The sequence below is a fragment of the Anser anser genome (assembly GCF_964211835.1).
Source record: "Anser anser genome assembly, chromosome: 26".
Lineage (NCBI taxonomy): Eukaryota > Metazoa > Chordata > Aves > Anseriformes > Anatidae > Anser > Anser anser.
Window position 1 is genome coordinate 2721251 of NC_139747.1, and position 20201 is coordinate 2741451.

The 20201-nt window shown below is 47.3% G+C and overlaps 1 protein-coding gene and 1 long non-coding RNA gene across 3 annotated transcripts; one reads left to right on the forward strand and one right to left on the reverse strand.

Annotated features, from left to right (window-relative positions):
• Nucleotides 1-3226: 3226 nt before the first annotated feature.
• On the forward strand, nt 3227-6776 carry LOC310886742. Its single transcript, XR_014575463.1, has 2 exons — nt 3227-6162; nt 6387-6776. It is a non-coding gene; the product is annotated as an uncharacterized lncRNA (long non-coding RNA).
• STC1 (stanniocalcin 1) lies at nt 6500-17619 on the reverse strand. Of its 2 annotated transcripts, XM_083811727.1 has the most exons (5): nt 17133-17619; nt 14751-14893; nt 13537-13748; nt 10000-10217; nt 6500-8469 (listed from the first exon to the last, which is right to left on the reverse strand). In XM_083811727.1, exons 1-5 carry the CDS (start codon nt 17248-17250, stop codon nt 8396-8398), a joined length of 765 nt encoding a protein of 254 aa, XP_083667853.1. In that variant the 5' UTR covers nt 17251-17619; the 3' UTR covers nt 6500-8395. The 2 variants fall into 2 exon arrangements, with proteins under 2 accessions (XP_083667853.1, XP_083667854.1); XM_083811728.1 differs by having other exon boundaries at nt 6500-10217; nt 17133-17617.
• Nucleotides 17620-20201: the final 2582 nt, after the last annotated feature.

The following is a 20201-nucleotide window of genomic DNA, read 5'->3' on the forward strand; positions in this document are numbered from 1 at the left end:
GAAACTGTGCATGAGTTTGCAGAGATGAGGCTTTTCCCAAAATCAGCCTCCGCTTCTGGGCTGGAATCAAGGCTGCTCCTCGCGCCCAGGTGCCGGCCTTTGACGCAAGCGTGGCTTCAAAGGGGACCCTGCATGATCCTGCTCGCTGGTGTCAGCGCCGGGGGGGGGGAAGGGGGCGAGCGGGATCAAAACTCTTGGACTTGCTTTTATTTCCTCTGCTTGCTTAATCACTTCCTGACAGCCCCGGAGCTGCAGGGGAAACCCTTGGGAGCGATGCTGTGCAAGGGCTGACGCAGCTTTCTCCCTTTTCCCAGGAAGGGTTTTCGGCAGGGATTAGCGCTGAGCTGTGGCTTTGCTCTTTGCCGCGATGCTCAAATCCCAGACTTTTTGAGATTTCATTGATAATTGTCTTAAAAATCAAATTCCAGCGGAGCTGGGAGCCCTAAATGCCTCGCCAGAGGAGAGCAGAGGGTGAAGCAGCCCACCACCAAGCCTATCCTTGATTTGGCTGGGGTAGCTTTATCCCGAATTGGCGCGAATTGGGGGATTTGGGCATTCTGGGACCTTGAATACAGCCAGGTTTTGAGATGTGGAAGGTGGCAGCGAGCTGGTCCCTAACTCCCAGCACTCCAGCTTCGACAAGAAGCTCACGCTGCTTTTACACCACCGACAGGCACGTCCGTGGCTGCTCATTCACTCCGCGTGCGAGAAGCTCATTACGGCATTAAAACAACATTTACAACCCCGGTAAGGGAGATGCCGCCTGCGTGACAAGCAACCAGAGCACATCTCTGAGTACACATGTAATTTAGAAAACCACGGCATTATTCATCCCTTCGTATCGTGCCCATCAGCTGAACACGCGGGGATGCTGGAAAAGCTCAGGCACGTCGTGCCAGAGCCTGGCCACAAGTGGGCTGTGCCTCCCGGCCGGTGCCTGCTGCAAATTCAAGCTATAGGCAAGACTTTTTTTGCTCTCTGTATGACAAACAGTGAAATTTTATATCGGTTTGAATACAGAAAGCAATATTTTCTATTCTGATGTCAGAGAAAGGCTGCAAGATTGAGTAGAAGACCAAGAAGCTGAGCCAGGTACCAACACCTGCAGGATTTCTATGGCACAAAAGTGCCTTTTTAGCTGTGCTTTGCAGGGAGATTTGGGAGATGCTCGTGGCTCCTGGTGGCACCACTGCAAGCAAAAAGGACTGGGGTGGTGGCTGCGGTCCTCTGCGATGGAGTGGGGTTGGTGTTTGGGCTGGGAAGGTCTCAGGGAGTGTTGACCTGCTCTTTCAGGCTCGCTGGATACCTGCGAGCTGAAAACCCGGGCTTTTTCCAAGCATCCAGAGCAGCCCCAAAGGGGATGTTGGGAAAAACCCAGGGCGTTTGTGGAAAATTCCTCTGGATGCCGATCTTCCCCAAAGCACCGAGGGGGGCCTCAAGCAAAAAGGTTTCTCCTACTTGACTCCGATGAGTGACTAACGGTGGGGTGAGTGGCAGGCTCCGTGAACTCCAAACCCACCCCGAGGCAGAATCCGGCCGCACAATGCTGGGAGCAGAGCAGCACGCCTTTACACACCAGAGGAAAAACCAATATTGTCCTTCTGGTAATCTCATTTTTTCGGCCAGAACCTACCACTCCCCATCCTTAAGGGAAGTTTGCTCCCTGACCTGGGAATCCAGCTCCGGGGCTGGTGCATCTCCCATGGGTGGATCTGCCCGGAGCCCTTTCCTCTGATGCAGCGATAAAACCTCCGCAGCTCCATCAATCAAACCCGTAACGGAGCCGGGGGCGAGGGGCTCGCCGAGGGTCCCGTCCCCGTGCGAGTGACGAGGAGGAAGGCGTTTGTGCGTCGTTGGGACGCTCTTGACTCACCGAGGGCAGCTCCACCTAGACCGTCACGAGCTTTTCCGCGAGCGAGTCGCTGGCTGCCAGCGGGGAATCGCTGCCCGTCTTCCCCTCTTCCTGAGGACAGTGCCTTCGCCCAGAGGAAGGAAAGATTTACCTCGGGCAGGAGCATGTCCTTCCCGGCCAGGACACAGCAGGGGGGGGAGGAAGGGGTTTTCTGTGTGAAAGCAGACTAGAAAGCAGAAAGAGCCACGTTTGGGGTTAATTCATGGCTTTTTGGTCCATGGTAGGAGGCAGCGGGCAGGGGATCAGCCACACTTGGGAGCCCCAGGCAACCCAATGTAGCAGCAGAGTACTAAACCCCATAAAATGCACTCATTCCTCCCTCTTCGCTCAGAGTAATTCAATTTTTATCTTTATTTTTAATTGAATTTTTGGGGCTCTTCTAGTCCCCACCCCACGGGGCCGTGCTCTTCCCCGTGGCTGTAGGGATAAAAACGCATTTCGGAGAAGATCCAGGGGACCTCTTTTAGCCAATTATCCCCGAACATGTGGTCGAAGCCTGCAGACGGTCACCTCATCCCCATGAAAACCATAGCCAGGGAATAAAAGCGAGTCAAAGAAACACGTGTGAAACCGTTAAGCAAACATCAACTCAGAAAAAGATTTTTAAAATATGCCTGAAAAAAAAAAAAATCGCAAAAAAACCCTACGAGGCTGAATTATCGGCACAGTAATAAAAATAAATAGCTGGGCTCTTTCTGCTTGTTCAGACTGCCTAAATTCCCCAGCTGAGAGCAAAATCGTGCTAGGGTTTCAGGACGACTGGCTGGGGATGGCTGATGATTTTATTGAGCCCGGCTGATTACTCGGAGCCAAGCAGCGCGCCGAGCGAGGAGCAGTGATTGGGTTTTGCAGCAAAAGAAATAAATAAATGCTCCAAGCCTGGAGGAGAAACAAAACCCTGAAGGAAAGTCAGAGGAACCAAAGGGAATTTTCTCCCAGCTTGAGAATACGGAGAGCGCGGCTTCCATAAGATGGCTTTTTGCCTTTAAATAACTCTTAGGAGCTGCAGCATCCATCCCAGCTGGGGTGAAAAAGGAGCATTCACATCCCAGGGACCGTCCCGTGTGGGTGTCCCCTGCTTCCCCATGGCCTGCCCTCCAACCCGGGCTACGCTGGCATCCCCCTCCGCCAAAAAACGAGAGGCAGAGGAGTGAAATTAAAAAAAATCTCATCCATGTGAAAATAATTCCCCCCCCCCACTCCCTGAGCTCCTGCAGGTTTTACTAGTTTTTCCAGCTGTTGGCTGGAATAAAACGCCTGTGCCTATCTCAGGTATTTTCTGCCTAAGGTTCTCCAACTCCTCTCAGTCGTAGAGATGAGTGGGTTTTACAGCAAAAGTTCCTTCTGATGCCAAGCTCGGCTTTTCAAGGAGGGACCCAGCCTTTGGAAACACATTTGTGCCCTGCAAGCAAGATGAGGCTGAGATATCTCCTTGGAAAATGTACTGAACAAAAGTAATTTTTGTGAGCTGCTTATTCTCTTAAAGATTATTTTCCGTAAGCTTTAGGTGCTGCGAATCCCTCCCTCCAATCGGCCCATGGAGAGCTTGGGTTTTCAAGGGGTTTGATCCCCCCCCCCAAAAAATCCATCACCAAAATTTTTGGCCATATTCTTTGCACTGAAATACATAAAAATATCGATTGGCTTTGCGTAGCCCGACTGTGCGTTCCCCACTTTATAACCCTGTAAAGCCTGCATCCATTTGCCTTTCTTCGGCTTTTTCCTTCTGCATCTTGCCCGCCTAACCTTGCACGATGGGAACAACCAGCGCGGATTCAATTTGTTTGAACTTTGATTATATTTTTAGCATCCTACTTCATTTATTTTTTTTTTTTAAAAAACTTCTTTCATATTCCCGGTTGCACTGGCTGAATCACGATGGCAAAGACAATGCCCTTTATTATATTGTGGAAGGTTTTTTTTTTTTTTTTTCTTTTCTTTTTTTTTTTTTCTGCTTCTTTATTTTTCTAAGTTCACAGGAGGCAGGAAGTGAAGTCTGTTCCCAAATTTCGCTCCCAGCCGTTCTGTACGGTGTCATTTGAAGTGCCAAAGATCACACTCGTTCCCTCTTGCTCTTGGTCTTTCTCTCTCTCCCCTTTCTTAGAACAGCAAAGCAAGCAGGAAGGGTGAGGGCCAGGAAAATTTGAAGTGATTTTCCCCTTGTTTTGTAATGAAACTTAAAAAAAAAAAAAAGAAAAGGACAAGACAAGAACATCAGTCAATCATGTACTTTGGTCCTCGGCCAAATCAAATTAACTCCTGGGCTGTTTGTTCCATTTGAAGACGATAACCAGGACTTTAATGCACTCCGTTCTCCATCACCGAGCTGAGATTTCCTTTCCTAGGATCTGTTTTCTGCACAGACTTTCCACCACAGTGACTGCTTTGATTAAACCCCTGCTGCTGGCAGTTCTTAAAATCAAAACACTTGTTACTAGCACTGGTCTAAACATGTCTTTTTTTTTTTTTTTTTTTGGTATCTCATGAGAAATAGTTGCATTTCCAAAACGGTGTCGCAGTTGGGGATGGCAAGGTAAAAATGTCCCATGAAATGAAATTTCCAACAATAATGATAATAATAAACTTCAAACAGTTTGATTATTCTTTAAAAGCACTTCGCTTGATTCATGCTGCCTGCTTTGTACACTGTGTAAATGAATGATAGACATTTTTAATCTATAGGATTCATAAACCCTCCAAGAAGTCTTGAATTTGGGAGGAGAAAGGAAAATTTGTATTCTAATGTTGCAGTTTCTTGTGGACCAGAGGTGATCTTGCTTTGAACCATGGTAGAGAGCTCATGTGTAATTCACACCTCTCATTTTGGGCTTAAGTTTTAGCACTGATGACTGCGTGTGCTAGTTTTTACTGATTTCTTTGAGCCCAGCCTGCCATCGCTTTCCAGCTAGGAAATGCTGCTGGAGCCCATTTTATCCATCAGGATTTGCTGTTTTGGGGGTAAGAAGAATTCAAAATAAAAAGAAAGACTATTTTGCATGCCTGAATCACAGCCAAGCATCAGCAGGTGTGAGCCCCCCAGACCCTGCGTGCTGCTGCAGTCCTTGTCTTTTTTTATTTCATTTTCTGTGAGCTGACCCCAAATTCAGGCTTGCTTCTGCCCCTTGCCCGGTGGCCCTGGTTTACTCAGCAAGTCTGCCAGCCTTGTAGGAAATATTGAAATAGCAGGAGGCTCTCAGACAGATTTTCTTGTGCAGTTTTCACAGAAAAATCCAGATTTCCAAGTGAAAATTCCAGATTTCCATACATTGGGGTGAGGTGCACTGTCCCTGCAAAATCCTCAAATTCTCCAAGAATGATTTCATTTTACAGACTTGGTTTGCAAACGAGGCAGCCATACAGACCGAAATTTATGAATGCTTCGTAGGAATAGTACACTGTATTGACAGTAATTATTTATAGTGGTTATTAGTGATAAAATAGCTGTGAACCTCAGCTTTTAAAAGTGTGGCATCTGTACTGCTTCCAAGGCTCTTTCTTTGCAAGAGCAGAAATGTGAACTGGCTTTGTTTCTAGCAACGTATAATTCACGGTTTATCCCTGTTTTTTTGGGCACTTTCTTCGGTTTCTTTGCAGCTTTGACTCCTAGAAAATGGGGTGGGTGGGTTTGTTACTTAGCAGCTGGTGATTTACGGGTAGGAGAATAGATGGATGTGATCAGAAAATGATTTGGGGATTTCTACTAATGGCAAACAAGTGGAAAAGTCAGATGGTGCCATCCATTTTGAAGTCCCCTGGAACATTTCAGGACCAAACGGTGCTTGCATATGGATTGGAACTGTATTTGTGCACCTTTGGTAAGCCCAGCCTATGTGACACTCAGTTATGGATGTGATGCTGACATTTCTTAGCAATCCTTTTTTGCTTTTGACATTTTCATTCGGGGAAAGGAGTTTATGAGAAACCCAGCTGAAGAGGCAGCACAGCCAAGTGTTTCAGATGATGGAGTAATTGCTCTTTCCACCTTTTCCTGAGCAATTAACTCCTGCTGGACTAATGAAGCTCACCTGGAGTAAGGAACGGGGCACTTTCCAGACCCGTACCAATGAAGCAGATGTGGGGTGGTTTGTCCCCACCTGCAATTAACAGCAGTGAAGAGGAGCTCAAGGAAGCTCTAGCCCCATAGCATCTCATTAAGTAAGTAGTGTGTTGGCTCGTCACCCTGAATTTTGAGCCCCAAGAGCTGACTGTGCCAAGCCTTTCTCTGCAGAAGATGGCAATTCCCAGTTTTGGTAAGCTGCTGTGCCTTACTATAAGCTTAGCTTTTGACTGGAAAGAGGTTTCAATAAAAGCAAAGTTGAAAGTAATTTCTAAGTTGCTGGAAAAAACAAGGAAGAAGAACAGATTTATTTATTTATTTTTAAATCCAGCTGCATTGCTAATACTTAGTCCTCGGTTCTCTTGAACAAGTCTGACTCTAACGTGATGGGGAAAATGGTTTTCTTTCTTTCCTGAGGTGCTCGAGCTACGATGCTCAGTCGAAGGTGGGTGCAAGGACGCGCTTGTTGGAGAGTACCAGGATCAGCGGTCCCAGTAAGGCTCAAAGAAGGAGTCGGACACTGAAAACCCTTAAATTTGACATTTTATTTCATTGCAGAAGAAAATCCAACATAGGCCTCATTATGTTATGCATCTTTAATTATAAAAATAAGCAAAGAAAATAACTTGCATCTTTCTCATTACTATGATATGTTTCAAATAACCTTTATATGAACACACTGAGCTTTAAAAATGTAATTTAAACAATAAATAATGACATATACCAGATATGCTCACCGTTTATTCCAGTACTCAGCAAAAAAAAAAAAACAAAACAAAACAAACAACTCTCTCCCCCTTCTAAGTATCTTTAAATTATAAATACATAATGCAAATTTATAATGGCACAAAACATCTAAAGTGCAAACAAATCACAATGAGAATCATGCAAACATTTCTAGATAAGCCCCTCCCCGCCCCCGAGAGAAATCATTTCTGCAGTGAACGCAAGATTAAAAAAATAAAGCATTAGAGATTAAATAAAGTGTGAAATAGCTGGACTTAATATTGAGAATGATTCCCCATCTCCAGGGGGATCTCTCCCCTAATTCGAGGCGTCCTTCCCAGGTGATGGGAAGCGCCTCCCCCACCTCCACATCCCCCTTCCACTGCTAAGGGAGAGCTTTAAATGACCAGCTTAGGCTAGAAGGCAAAAGTTCAGCAAGGTAAACCCCAGGCCCTTTGATTTTATGGTTCCGTGCTTGCAGCTCCCTTCCTAATTTAGCCTAGGGACCAAAGGGATGCCTTAAGCAGCTCAAAAATCTTGTGGGCTCTCTCCGACACCAGGCATCTGGGGGGTCCCCAGGAGCTGCACCAGTGCAGGAAGGCAACATTTGGTTTGCACAGAGGACTTTTACCTGTGCTAGCAGAGCGAATTGAACCAGGGGAGTTATTTTCTGTCATCTTCCTACCCATGCTAAGGGGAAAACAAGCTTAAATTCCTACTGAAAAAATAAAATAAAATATGAGAACTCAAAAAATTAGAGTGTGGGCTCTTCTCCCCAGCCTCAACTCAACTTTGTAAAGCTTCTGTGGGTTTTCACAGCAATGAAGCACAAAGCAATGGGGAAGCCACGTGCTAATAGGAGCACCTCTGTGGGAATTCGGGGCTGCTACGAGTCCACGGTGCGCCCTGCTGGTGCGAGCCCACGGGGACGTGTGGCACCCGAAACGGGAGCTGCTTTGCACAGCCCAGAGCCATGCAGGTGGCTGCTTGGGCACTTGAGCCACATAAAGACCTTTTTGTAACCATCTTCCCAAATAGCCAAATGCACATGATGCACAACACCCGGCAGAATTCCCGAATTTGTAACCCCCTCTCCCACAGGCGCCGCGCAAGGCGCGATGCTGCAGGGCGCAGAGCAGCACGTGCACGGCTCTGGGATTGGTTCCTAAGCAAAATCAAACCTTCAGGGTCAGGATATTCAAGGGGCCTTTGGTTTTCACCTTGCAAAACTTTACCGCGTTGGATTCTATATACCTGACTGTGATTTAAGAGCGAGCAATATTGCATCTTGTTTGCCCTGGACTGCACGATTCAGAGTATTCAAAAACGAAACAAAACAAAAAAAAACCCAACCCTCTACCGTCAGCAACATTTTTTGCTGCTTACAATTTTATGACAGCACTTTTGGGCTACATTTAATGAAGACAGCAATATCAGAAATGCTGCCACTGCATCTGGTTTCAATATATTAGCAGCAAGTTATTGTTTAAAGGCTTTGTGGTTTAAAAAAAAAAAAGTTATATTGCTTTAGATTTTGAAAAGAAAAATAGATACCTCCTTTATTAGCTCTCTAACTAGTTGAGCAAGAGTCATCCACTCCGCAGACGGACTCTAGCGGGATAGATTTGGAGCGTGGAACTGGCCTTGTTGATCTCGTGCCACAATGTGGCTTTTTTTTGGCTCGCCGAAGCCCGGCCAGGCTACTGTGCAGAGAGCGGCGTTTGGGGGAGGCCCCCAGCTACTGCTGTGGGACTGGCGGTCATGTTCGCAGAGGCTGCAGAAGAGATGGATGGGAGGAAAGGCAGAGCCGAGAGCCTTAATGCATGTGTCCTCTTAAAGGCAGGCACATTGTTTAACTGCTGAAGCTTAAGGGAATTTAAGGATTTTTTTTATTTTTTCCCTGCCTTTCCCCACAAATCCCCTTCCTAAGGGATGTTTTCCCCCGTGGCAGCTCTGAGATCCCAAAGCAGCATCGTCAGCCACCTGCTTCCCCAAGCAGCTCTCGTGCCCTGGCTATAGCTACAGTCTCACAGCAGCTCTGTGGAGACAGGACTGGCCAGTCTGAAGTCATTTTTTTTATTTTTTATTTCCATTTTGCTTTTTTTTTTCATTTCACCTAAGAAGAGAGGTTTGTTCCTGGCCATGTCTTAATTGTTTCTGCTCTAATCTTTTTCTCTCTTCCATTATAAAAAGGCCACAGAGTAGAAAGTGAACTCTTGAATATGACAGAGATACTGTTCCCAGGAAAGAAAAATAGCTAACTTACAAAACTAAGTTTATGCAATAAAGTTATTATATTCTGCTCCTTTAAAGCAGACTCTCATGGAATTTATGTACAGTACATGACAGATTTTAAAACTATTTATACCACAGTTAGAGCAAGACCTTTAATACTCTTGTCTTAAGACAGGGTTTGTTTTTGTTAGATTTCTTTTAAAGCTTTAGATAGTTAAATACAGTACATAGATGTTAGCTTTTAAATACAATGCAAGATTATGTAACCTTCTGACTAGCTTTAACCGTAGACTGGCACCGCTTTTAATCATTTCCGTAGTACAAAATGTTCCTTTCCTGATTTGGTGTGTGTCGGGGGGGGGGGGGCGTTTTAGCTCATTTTGCACTGAGGTGCCAGGTCCCGGTAACGAGAATCACCCACAGCTAGCGAGTTTGGTTAATCAACAGGTTAACAGAGCTGGATTGGAAGGATTAGGACTGCATGACACTAAGAGACCAGGAATATGACATTCATATTCGTCCATGGCCAGCACAGATTCATAACACGAATTCCACTGACATCTTTAGGATGTGCAATAGTTGTTAGTGCATCTATTGTCACCTACCAGCTTCCTACAAGCGAGAATCAGCTATTCTCCTTGGTGCCAAAGCTTCAGACTTCAACGGTGTTAGCGCTACAGTACATTTAGAGATCGGCGTCTGAAGGCCTGACTACTCTACGGTGCTATTTAAGACTAAGATTGTTTGGGATATCTTTTTTTTTTTTGTGGGGGGAAGAAAAGAGATGGAGACGTTTTGACGGCGGGAAAGCTGAGACACTGAACACAGACCCATGCAAAAGTTTGTTCGAGAGGAATAGAAAATATCAATGACTAAATCTAAAACCAGTTCCTAGTTGTTATTAAAACTAGCTACAGTACACTTGGTTTTGGGGTGCATTAACTCCTCTAGAAGAGAGACTTCAGCTTTGGTAGTGCTTAGCATCCCTTACACACCCGTGCGCGCTCCCCGCGGCGTTATGCGCTTTCGGCGGAGCTGCGCTTCGCATGGGCCGGGCTGGACCCCTCACCTCGGAGGTTCCTGAAGTAGAGTTTTAGCTTCTGCGGCTCGGTGATGCGTCTCCGGGCGAAGTCCGTGCGCGGGTGGCCCTGGGCGCAGTGGTCCGTCTGCAGCAGGTGGAAGAGGCTTGCCATGTTGGGCCCGATCTTCTCCATCAAGCTGTCCTTGATGGTGCTGACGGTCTCCTCATCGCACTCCAGTAAGCTTCTCACCAGCTTGTTGTAATACCTGCGTGAGAGTTGGTGTCTATTACCCAAAGACATCTCCCAGCACGACCAAAGAAATAAGGTAAGAGGTGATCCGAAGCCAGGCGACCAGCCCAAGCATAAAACTATGATCTTCTAATTTTAAAGTAATTTAGAAATGTGCTCCTAGAATCATAAAATCATCTAGGTTGGTATGATCTTGGAGGTCTTTTCCAACCCTAATGATTCTATCACCTTAAGTTCAACCATCAGCCTGACCTACCGAGTCCCATCCCTAAAGCATGTCCCTTAGTGCCACAAAACCTGTTTTAAGTCAATTTGTCAGTGTTCAACGTGTCTATTCTCACCGCATCTAACAAACGCCCTGCTCCAGAGATGTTGTGCCCATGAGGTATGGAAGGAATACAACTGGCTGAACTTCTAACACAGTGATCCTAAATGAGCAGCTGCTCCAGCTCTGCAAGCTAAGGCCACAATGCCAAGCTGTGTTGGTGTAACACTGGTGGATCGGGAAATAGAAGGGAGCGAGGAGCTAAGTCGATGTAACTGGCTTGCACATGTGTTTTACCCTGCTAACACCCCTATTTCTAGAGCGTTAGGAGGAAAAATCACCGCATCTTTCCAACAGACAGTGCCCATCATCAGGCAGGGTGACAGGCTAAGCAGAGCACTGGTCGGGGCCAGGAGGACCCTTGCCACAAACAAATCCATCCCCGTGCTTCCCAGGACCCCTGAGGAGCTCTGGCACCATCCCCTGCCCTCCCTCTCCCTTCCCCTCCATGCACAGCCTGTGGCAAACGGCTGGAGGAGGGAAAAGCAGGCTCGGTGCAAGTCAGAGCCCAACAGATGTGTGCGTTCCCTGGGGACAAATCTTTAGGACAGACAACCGTCCCTTCCAGCAAGCTGAGCGTGCCCAAAACAACCAGTGAGCACCTTCTGCTTTCCCCTGTTGCGTGCCTGCCTGCTGCTGTAGTTTTGCCTTCCAGCAGCCTCGAGTGCAGGCTCTCCGCTCCAGAAAGGAGCCAGGAAATTGTGCCGATCTCTTTCCCCAGCCCTGCTTGAGCCTCCACAGGGCCAAGGCAGCACCGGCCCTGCCCTGCGCGCACAGAGCTCACCGTACAAGCCATCATCTCCCTAAGGAGAGAAAGTTGGGAAGAGAGGGGCCGTCCCATATTTGCCGGGCTACTTCTGCCTGAAAGGACAACAGGGAGCTTATTTTAAGCCTTTAAGGTCACCATGACATTTTTCCACAGGAGCAGAGAAGAGAATAACCTGCAGGAGGAGGAGGGGAAGGAAGAGGGAAATGAGACTTCGCATTCAAACTCCTTTCCTACCTCGCAGCTCCGGCCTTTGGAGCAGTCAGGGGAGGTCAGGTGAGGTTAAAGTTTCTGCTGCACTTGAAGTACAAAAGGACCAGGCTTTGGCACACGGGAGCACGGCAGCGTTAAGGTCAGAGGCACGCACAGATGGTGAATGCATCTGTGCAAACCACGCTCCCAGTTTAAACCAGTCCCAGACTGGTAGGACGCAAGGAAAAGATCCTATCCGCCATCCTCCGTGCACCTCCTTTGTAAAATACAGCTTGGTGCCTTTCATAGCTGCACCCTCATGGCTCGATAACGCCTTGCAGTAGCCAGACTGAGAGCAAAGGCAGCGAGGCTTTCCTCTGCTCCTGCCATGAGATTAAATCACAGGAAGATGCTATGACCTTTAACTACTTCCCCTCGGTGTCCCAGGCCAAGTGGCACATTCTTATTCTGTGGCTATGTTGGGACAGGGGCTGGGAAAGCAGGATGCTTTAGGAGACCTTAATGTAAACTATTAGCTGGGAAATCCTGCTGCTTTTGTTACTCAACATGTCATAATATCCTTTGGCTTCGAGGCGGGTTGGCGGCTGTGGGGGAGGAGTTCCCTGTGCCTCGGGAGAGAGCGGCTCTGGCTCGGGCTCGATCCTCCGGAGAGGAACGTCCCGAACACGTGCGACATCGCCGCAGCTCCCGCTGCGCCCTCCTGGCTCCGCTGTCCAAACATGTTCGCCCCAACGCCCCTGCAGCCCTGCCAAGGGCTGGTTCATCCCATGCCGTGAACCCCAGCTGCTCTTTCAGCCTGGAAACACCCAGCAGTCCTCTCCCAAAGTCGCCCGGGGGCAGAAGAGAAAGACAGAGGGAGAAGAAACCACATTTGACCTCCTGACTTGTTGGAGAGTTCAGTTACATACTAATTCCCTCCTCGTCTACAGGAATTGCCTTCCTCCAAGTATCATTTTCTGGATATAATAGTCTACAAGAGAGTTTTTGTAATGAAATTATGCTCGTTGGAGATGCAGCATCTATACACCACTGGCCTGCCTGGGGTAGAATAGGTCTGTAGGCTTAAGATGCTCTCCATTAGGTCCAACAACCACCCCAAAGGAGCTCCAGCCTTCGCCGCAGCCAGCCAATGTGTTAAATTGCAGCTCGGTCTGTTTGCACTCAGATTCTAGAGCGTATTTACTCAAAGTGTTCAAAAAGATCCCTTTTATCCCAATCACAAGACTCAGCACTGATTGTTCCAGGATTTAGAAGAAGAAATCCCTGTCCTTGCAGCGTGACTGCGCAGACTGCAGCAGCTCCCTGAAGCCTCTCTCTGTCCCTTGTCCTTGGAGGATGGGGACAGGGCAGTTCTGTGCTCAGATAAAGTGCCAGAGAGCAGCGTGACGTGCCCATTTCTGCAGGCAGCCTTTACTATCAAGAAGGAACAGGGGTGAAAACAACCCTAAAAGAGACCATGAAGAACACTAGACTATCCCTGTAAATACAATCTACTGGATCTTGGCAGAATAAGGGTATAAAGGAGCCCATCCACTGGTTCCCTTTCAGCCTTCCTAATTCTTTGTATTACCTCAATAACTCTGAGGGCAAGGGCTCACTCATTTGCCATAAACCCCAAAAAGATGGCCCCAATCTGAAGAAGAGAAGGACGCTGCAGTAGGTTGAGAAGCTCCTAAGTGGTCAATATGGCAATATAATCAAACTGGCTTGGTATTTAAAAGCCCTGTTTACCATTACGCTGCATTCAAACTCAAAGAACTAACATTTCAACCAACTCCAGGCTTTGAAGTAATGTATGTCCAGTTAATTTTACGATTCTCCCCTGGAGATGTTTATAAGTGTATTTACCAAAAAGAGAATCAGAAGAATGCTGGTAAAACTTAACAAGGATTTGAAAAGGCAGAAAGGATGACTTAGGCTAAGCTGTATTAGGACTTGTAAGAAGTTAGTCTACTCGGTTCCTCTCCTTTCTTTCCCTATGCTTCACATTTGTGCATTTGATGCGGTTCAGCTGAGGAAAGCTCCACGTACCGGTTTGAGAACTGATTTGGAAGCTGGACGACCTCCGTGATTGCTTCAGGATTTCGTTTTGCGATGCCGCACATGTCCAGTTTGCTGTAGCACTCTTCTTGCACTTCGGAGATCATTCTTTGGAAAGTGGAGCACCTCCGGATGGCGAGGAACACCTTGGACGTGACCCCATTTGCGATGCATTTCAAGCTTTCTTTCACAAAAGCTTTTCCCTGGGAACAGGAGAGAAACCTTAAACTGCAACAAATTTCATAGAAAGGGATGTAATAACAGGTAACTACGCTGTGGCTGGCTGCTATTAATTACCCTTGCTGCAATTACAGCCCTGCTGGAGGTCCCTTACCGAGCACGGCGGGGAATTGGACCCGAAATGCTGCAGCTTCAATTGGGATGCATACGGTCCATTGAGAACAGTGACCTCCTGTTCCCAAAAGATTTAAGCAAAGGAAGCCTTCGTGTGAACAGCCCTAGGAGGGCCAGCACCACAGATGGGCCAATCCTGCCCTCTGCGAGGCGGCTGGACCGCTCGCTGCATACCAGGGGTTTAACACATCTGGCTCGCCAGAGCTTAAGATGCTGTAAGAGCTTTAAAGTTTGTCTTTGGGATCAAGCATGCAGGGAATAAGGCGTCTGCACATTTGGGGAAGAAAGTACGAAGGAAAACGGCCCTTGGCAGAGCCGCAGTCCTCTGATATTATCCTATTTACCCTGCTGCGAGTGCCTGCAGCTCCAGAGAGGCTGATCTGGCCGCACATTCCCAGGCCCAAAGACTTCCAATTCAAATCCCAGCCCTGTGCCAGGTCACACAGTCAGAAGACTTACTTTGTTAGAAGAACGTTTATATTTCCTCCTGAAGAGGAAACTTAGCTCTCCGCCCCACAGAACGCTCCCTGCCAAGTCCTCACACATAGCATCCAGTATGTGGAAAATGTAGTGCAGAAAATAGCCCTGAAGGATGCGTTTGTGGCCAAAACCCAAAATCGTGGCTCGGAGGAGTGGCTAGGCAGCAGGAAGGGCTGTAAGAAAGGAAGGGTTAAGCCTGCACAGAGCCCAGCTCTGTGAGGACAGAGAAATTAAGGCGTCCATTCAGCAAAGCCTTTACGCACGTGCTTTAGTGCCGCAGGACTTGTAAAAGCACTTTGCTGAACCAGGGCACGGCAAGGGAGCTCTAACGGCAAGGGATTATTCCCGTTCCCTTTATAGTCGCGCCGTACCTGAGTGTCAAATTTAGCAGCACTGTACAGGAAGGACTTGCAGATGTCGTACATGCCATCCGTGTCGCACGTGGAGTTCTCCAGGCAGGCGAAGGCGCCGCAGCCCACCTGGAGGGCACTGTTCAGGCAGCGAACCACCTCGGCTGCAGAGAGAAGCACAGGCACAAGGTTACACACACATCACTCCCCGATGCCCGGCCGACGAAGCCCTTCTCCATCATGAAGCCAGGTCATGCTCAGTAGTAGCCCTACTGCTCCTTGGGGCTGGAAGGAGAGGGATCGAAGAGCAAAAGGCAAGTTAGGAACCTAAATCATGCAACAGCACATCAATGGCAAATCGAGGAATGGAAAATGCAACTGCCAACACCTTCAATCAGCTACGTGGACTAAAAGAAAGGTGACATCTGATAGTCTTTGGCTTGATGGAGACTTAGAGGTCCATCCCAACCTAATTGTGACCGTGTGCGTCTACAGCTCCTCTAGAGAAGGCAGAAGCAATGACGATAGACCCACGAGGAATACCGGGCAGCAAGGTTGTCCCTGCAGTCTAAGAAGGGAGGTGAGGGCAGTTTGGCAGCTTCTGGCTCATGAACCACATTTGGAAATGAGACTGAAGTGATGGTGGTTACCACTAAGCTGGCATGACACTTGGACTTGCAGCACGGAAGCGCTGCTTTCGCTAGCATTGGAAATACTTGCGGTGTTCCAAAAAGCGTAAAGTGTTTAGGAATAAGATTTTAGTTTGCATGTTAATTGTCAGTACTGCAAGGGACTCAAATGAGGAATTTGGTGCTAAGTACTAACGTGGTACCCAGCAATTTGCAAGCAGAGCCAAAAAGGTCAAAAAATTCCCAAAGAGAAGGGGCATTTGGGCAGAGAAAGTTAAGGTAATGGAGATGACCATGCATAATTAACACCTTTGAGGCAGTAGTTGGTCTGAACAGGAGGGTATCCATGTCATCCCATCTCTTTTTGTGCAGATAGTGTGCATTTTAACAATGAATCAGCAGTATTGCCACACGGTTGCCCTGAAGTTAGTGGGGATTAACCTTTTTTGGTAAGCCAAACATCTGTCCCCTTATGTGTCTGTGCAAGGCATATTCATTACTTTTGCAGCTCATGTTACGAGACATTCTTTAGGAAGAAATGCTAACCCGGTGTCTCCCATCAAGATCCTAGGTGTAGGAAAAGTGAGGATTTGCATTCAGTGGAAGAGAGCACACCTTATTAAGAACTAAGTTGTAGCCTAAAGACGTATCTCATAACTAGGATCTTTCCGGAGAAGAAAATTTAAAAAAAATCACCCAATTAACCCCTCCTTGTGCTCCGCTCTTCCTTACATGCCTAAAGGGAGAAATATTTGGTAAGATCATCCTCTCCCCAGTTCATAACCTCACCGTCGCACAAGTCATTCCCATAATTATGTTTCCACAGGTTCAAATTATAACTTTGCTTTCAGCAGACTTAGTATGCATTAAGCTTTTATTGTTTTAGGCACAGTGCAATAGTGAGACCCTATGTTTCTATAGCAACCAAATACAAAAGGAAATTGAGCAAACACCCTAGTATAATGCTGCAGAGCCTTGCAGATCTAAAATAAGACATCTGTTAATGAGCTCCAAATTAGAGACCTAATATCTTTTCAGTATACTAGAAGACAGATTTTTAATTTCCATTGTTCAAGACAATGTGTGCAACTTATCTGAGCATCTATAGTGCACAAAGTAGAGACATCCAGTGCTGACTTGCCAGCAATTTTTTTATCTATTGTAAAAGCAAGTTTGCTAAATGTCACAAACGTATTTTTATGGTACCATCTAACTGATAGCAATCAGTTTTTGAAAATAAATGCTAGCAGTGGACAGTTTCTAGGTTACTGCATTCTTCAAAGTCGTGTATCTCTCTCCCCTTCTTTGAATAGGCAGATGTTTGGCAGAACAATGGTTCAGTCAAATTTCCACGGATTTTATCAACTTCCTAAAAAGCAAGGAATTTAACGCCAAAGTATAATTGCCATGGGAGAAGAGAGAGATACATGCAAGCAGGAGGGGAGAAAAAGTACATGGAACTCATTTAGGAGATGGGGGAGGAGGAGAGAGAATGGATTTCATCCTGCAAGCAGATCACACACCGGTTCCTTGACCCAGCTCCTGAAAGAAGAAGATTTCTTCTCCAGCTATGCACCAATATCCTCCTGAACCAGCCCCTTAAATTAATGCTTGCTCCTACCAGGCATTAAGTTTATAAGAAAAAAAAAAAGAGGAAGAAAAAAAGAAAAGGGGGAGGGAGGGGGGAGGCAAAAGGAAAAATGAGCAGCAGAGACATCTGAGACAGCTGAACACGTCGGGGCTGAGGCTCAAAGCCCTCTTTGCCGGCTGTTACCTGAGTTCTGGGCTGCAACCCTGGGCTTCCTGGGGCTCACAGAGTCATTCTGCTCAGCTTCGTAGGATGCGGACGCACTGATCACCAGCAGCAGCAGCAAACCAGACTTTAGGAGCATTCTCTGACAAGTTTCCGCTAAGTGGGGTTTTTTTTTTTTTGGCTTTTTTTTTTTTTTTTTTTTTGGTGTATGCGTGTGTGCGAGTGCGTGCGCCTCTCCTCTTCCACTTCGGCTTAGGGCGAAGACGCGGAGCTGGGTGCGCTGCCGAGGAGAGCGAGGGGAGTACGCGGCCGCCCGGGGACCACCGCCCGCTCTGCCCGGCCCCTCCGGCTCCTGCTCGCTGGGGACCAGGAGCAGCGCCGAGGGCTTTTATAGCTTTTATAGCCGCCCTTATCGGTCCCCCCGCGGGCTGCCGAGCCAATCGCGAGGCGCTGGGCAGAGCCAATGGCAGGCCGGACTCATTCAAGCCCCAGAAAAACTGCAACTTCGCAGGAAGAATATTTTCCAGCCAATTAAAAGTACCTGCCAAACAAACAAGCGCCCGAAAGTTAATCGGCGGCGAGGCGGTGGGAAAGGGAAAGGGGAGGGGGGGGGGGGTGGGGGGAACTTCCTACGGTTAATTGAGCTCAAGGAAATGACAGGGCAGCCCTAAATCTTTCCCCCTCCCAAAATAATAATAATAAAAAAAAATAAATCACCTGCCCTTTTAAGAAAGGATATTTTCCCATCTGGCTAGCGGTGATCCCGGGGTTACAGCTGCTTGGAGGGGGTTTTTCCATGCGGTGCATCCGGGGGGGGGCTGGCTGCAGCCTCGCTGCCCCGCACCTGAGCGCAGCCCCCAAAGGACATCCATCCCCGCGTGCGTGCGGGCAGCAGGCAGCGCCCAGCGCCTGCCAGAGCGTGTGCTCGGCCCCAAACCCGCACACATACACACTGCTCCTCACGTAGGCACATGCAAATACCCCGAACCCTTCTTCCTCGCGCGCGGCATTCCTCGCCTTCCCCTCTCTTGCACAATTATGGTAATAAAATCACGCGTTCGTACCTCCGACCTCAGCACAGGCTTGCTGTTACTGCTTCGGAGCGAAGCTCGAGGAAGAATTTTTAGGTGTTTGGTGGTTTTCCTCTCCCCCCCCTCCAGCTCAATTCTGTTTTTCAGATTTCATAACGGGAGGAGGCACCCTAATGCCTGATTTAGTCCTCATTTTAATAGGCACATAATGAGGATTAACACACTACAGAACTGATTATCCTGTATAACAGAGACAATTTAAGGCTCTGAGTATTTAAGGGATGAAAGTATAAGCAGCGGTATTAAGGCTTAGAGCTGAAATGAAATTGGGAAGGTGCACGGAGAAAGAAGATTTACAGACAAAAAAAGTTACAAATTCCTGCAGCTTAGGATAAGTCAAGGGATTTAGGTATCAAATATTACTGATCGGAGATGAGATGGCTTCTTCTGCATCTTGAGTGTGCTTGGTTCTCACTCAGCCATCCCCACGATCTTTTCTGTTGAAGAAAAAAAGACTCTCATCTCCGCGGTGCCAGGCAAGGAAACGCAGCCTGAACAGATTCATAAATACATCCGTGGACACAAGTTGCGTTCGGCTCGGATGAGCCGATTCTACAAATCTGCATTACGTGGAAGTGCAAAAAAACCCTCGTCTCGTGGGCATTCATTCAGGTGTATGGGAGGCTAATTTTAAAAGTCAATAAGGAAGCAATTTAAAGAAAAACAGAAGTAGCCTCTTCCTTAGCAGGGCTCCAGAAGCAGTGCCCACTGCTTTACCTCATTCCTGTCCTTTTTTTGCCCAGGTTTGACAGCTCTAACCATGACAACGGGGCTGCTCTGGTTCCTTGCCCCATCCCTGGGCTGTGATTTCTTTCGAGAGGGAGCTGACAGCTCGGCTTGGGCTGTGCTGCCCCGTCCGTGTTGGCATATTTGGTGTCAGCTTCAATTGGAATAGGAGCAGGAGCGAGGTTGTACTCCTGCCTTGGGGTCAAAATAACAGCTGTGCCAGATGTTCCAAGAACACTCAAAAAGCACTGAAACAGAAGGGTTTCGGGTTTCGTCTCAGTTTTGTGACACTAAGCCAATTTAATTAAATAAAAAAAAAAAAGAAGAAAAAAAAAACAGCCCTGCAAAAGCACTGTGGTTTCTCTACTTAATAGGACCAGTCCAGTTTGCAAGTGAGAATAATCCCATAGGGTTTGATTCTGATTAAATCAAAAGCAACTCTGGCATTGACTTCAATGGGGGATGAATCACCATTCTATCTAAGTCCTGTTTGGAGTGGAAGCATTGCATTTTCCACAAAATTGAATTTCAAACTCAAAGCCCAAATCCTCCACCCCTTCACCCCCAAGGTGAACATTCCTACTTGTCTTTTTGAATGCTTCAATCTGAACTGAAATAGTTTGCAAAACAAAACAGGTTGTCCTGGCCCTCTGAGCACGTATACATCCTGATCTGAGTCCAAGTGCAAGGAAAAATTAGAAGGTAGCAAGTAGTTCCTATAGATACCAAAATCCTTCCAGCACATTTTCTATTCTTTCTCCTAGCATTAATCCAGGGCTGATTGACTCTATTAGGGCCATGTATGGTAGTTGGAGTGTTTGTACCTGCTGCAGGTTTTCAAAGCAACCAGTTCTGATTGTGAACAGCAATAAAAGAAGATTAACTGTAAGATGAGGCTCAGGTTGGTAATGGGAACAGGCACTACCGTACGGTGTGATACACTGGCTCAGGACACGTGCAAACATTACAGTATCAGAAAAAGCGTTATCAAGTCTCCACAAAGCCCCCGGGAAGGCAGCACCTTTATTACTGCTTTAAGAAATTTGGAAAATGAATTTGGGAGCAAAGAACCCACACGGAGCTGCTGTCAAATTTGGCGGCGGACTTGTACCAGCACATTTACAGGCGAGGTATTTGTGTCCTTTTGTACCGGAGTGTATTTGCATTAGCTATTTTGTATACTGAAGGCAACAAGTACAGCAAAATCCCCCTGTAACTCCCATTCTGCTCTCACCATGTGATGACAGAGGGGCTTGGCTTCTCTCTTGCACTC

Excerpts from the sequence above, each read along its gene's own strand:
- STC1 (XM_083811727.1), bottom strand. The coding sequence starts at position 17,250 with ATGCTCCTAAAGTCTGGTTTGCTGCTGCTGCTGGTGATCAGTGCGTCC. Across the intron at positions 14,894-17,132 it reads GGTTGCAGCCCAGAACTCAG|CCGAGGTGGTTCGCTGCCTG; the intron begins GTAACAGCCGGC and ends TTCTCTCTGCAG. Across the intron at positions 8,470-9,999 it reads CTACTTCAGGAACCTCCGAG|CCTCTGCGAACATGACCGCC; the intron begins GTGAGGGGTCCA and ends TCTCTTCTGCAG.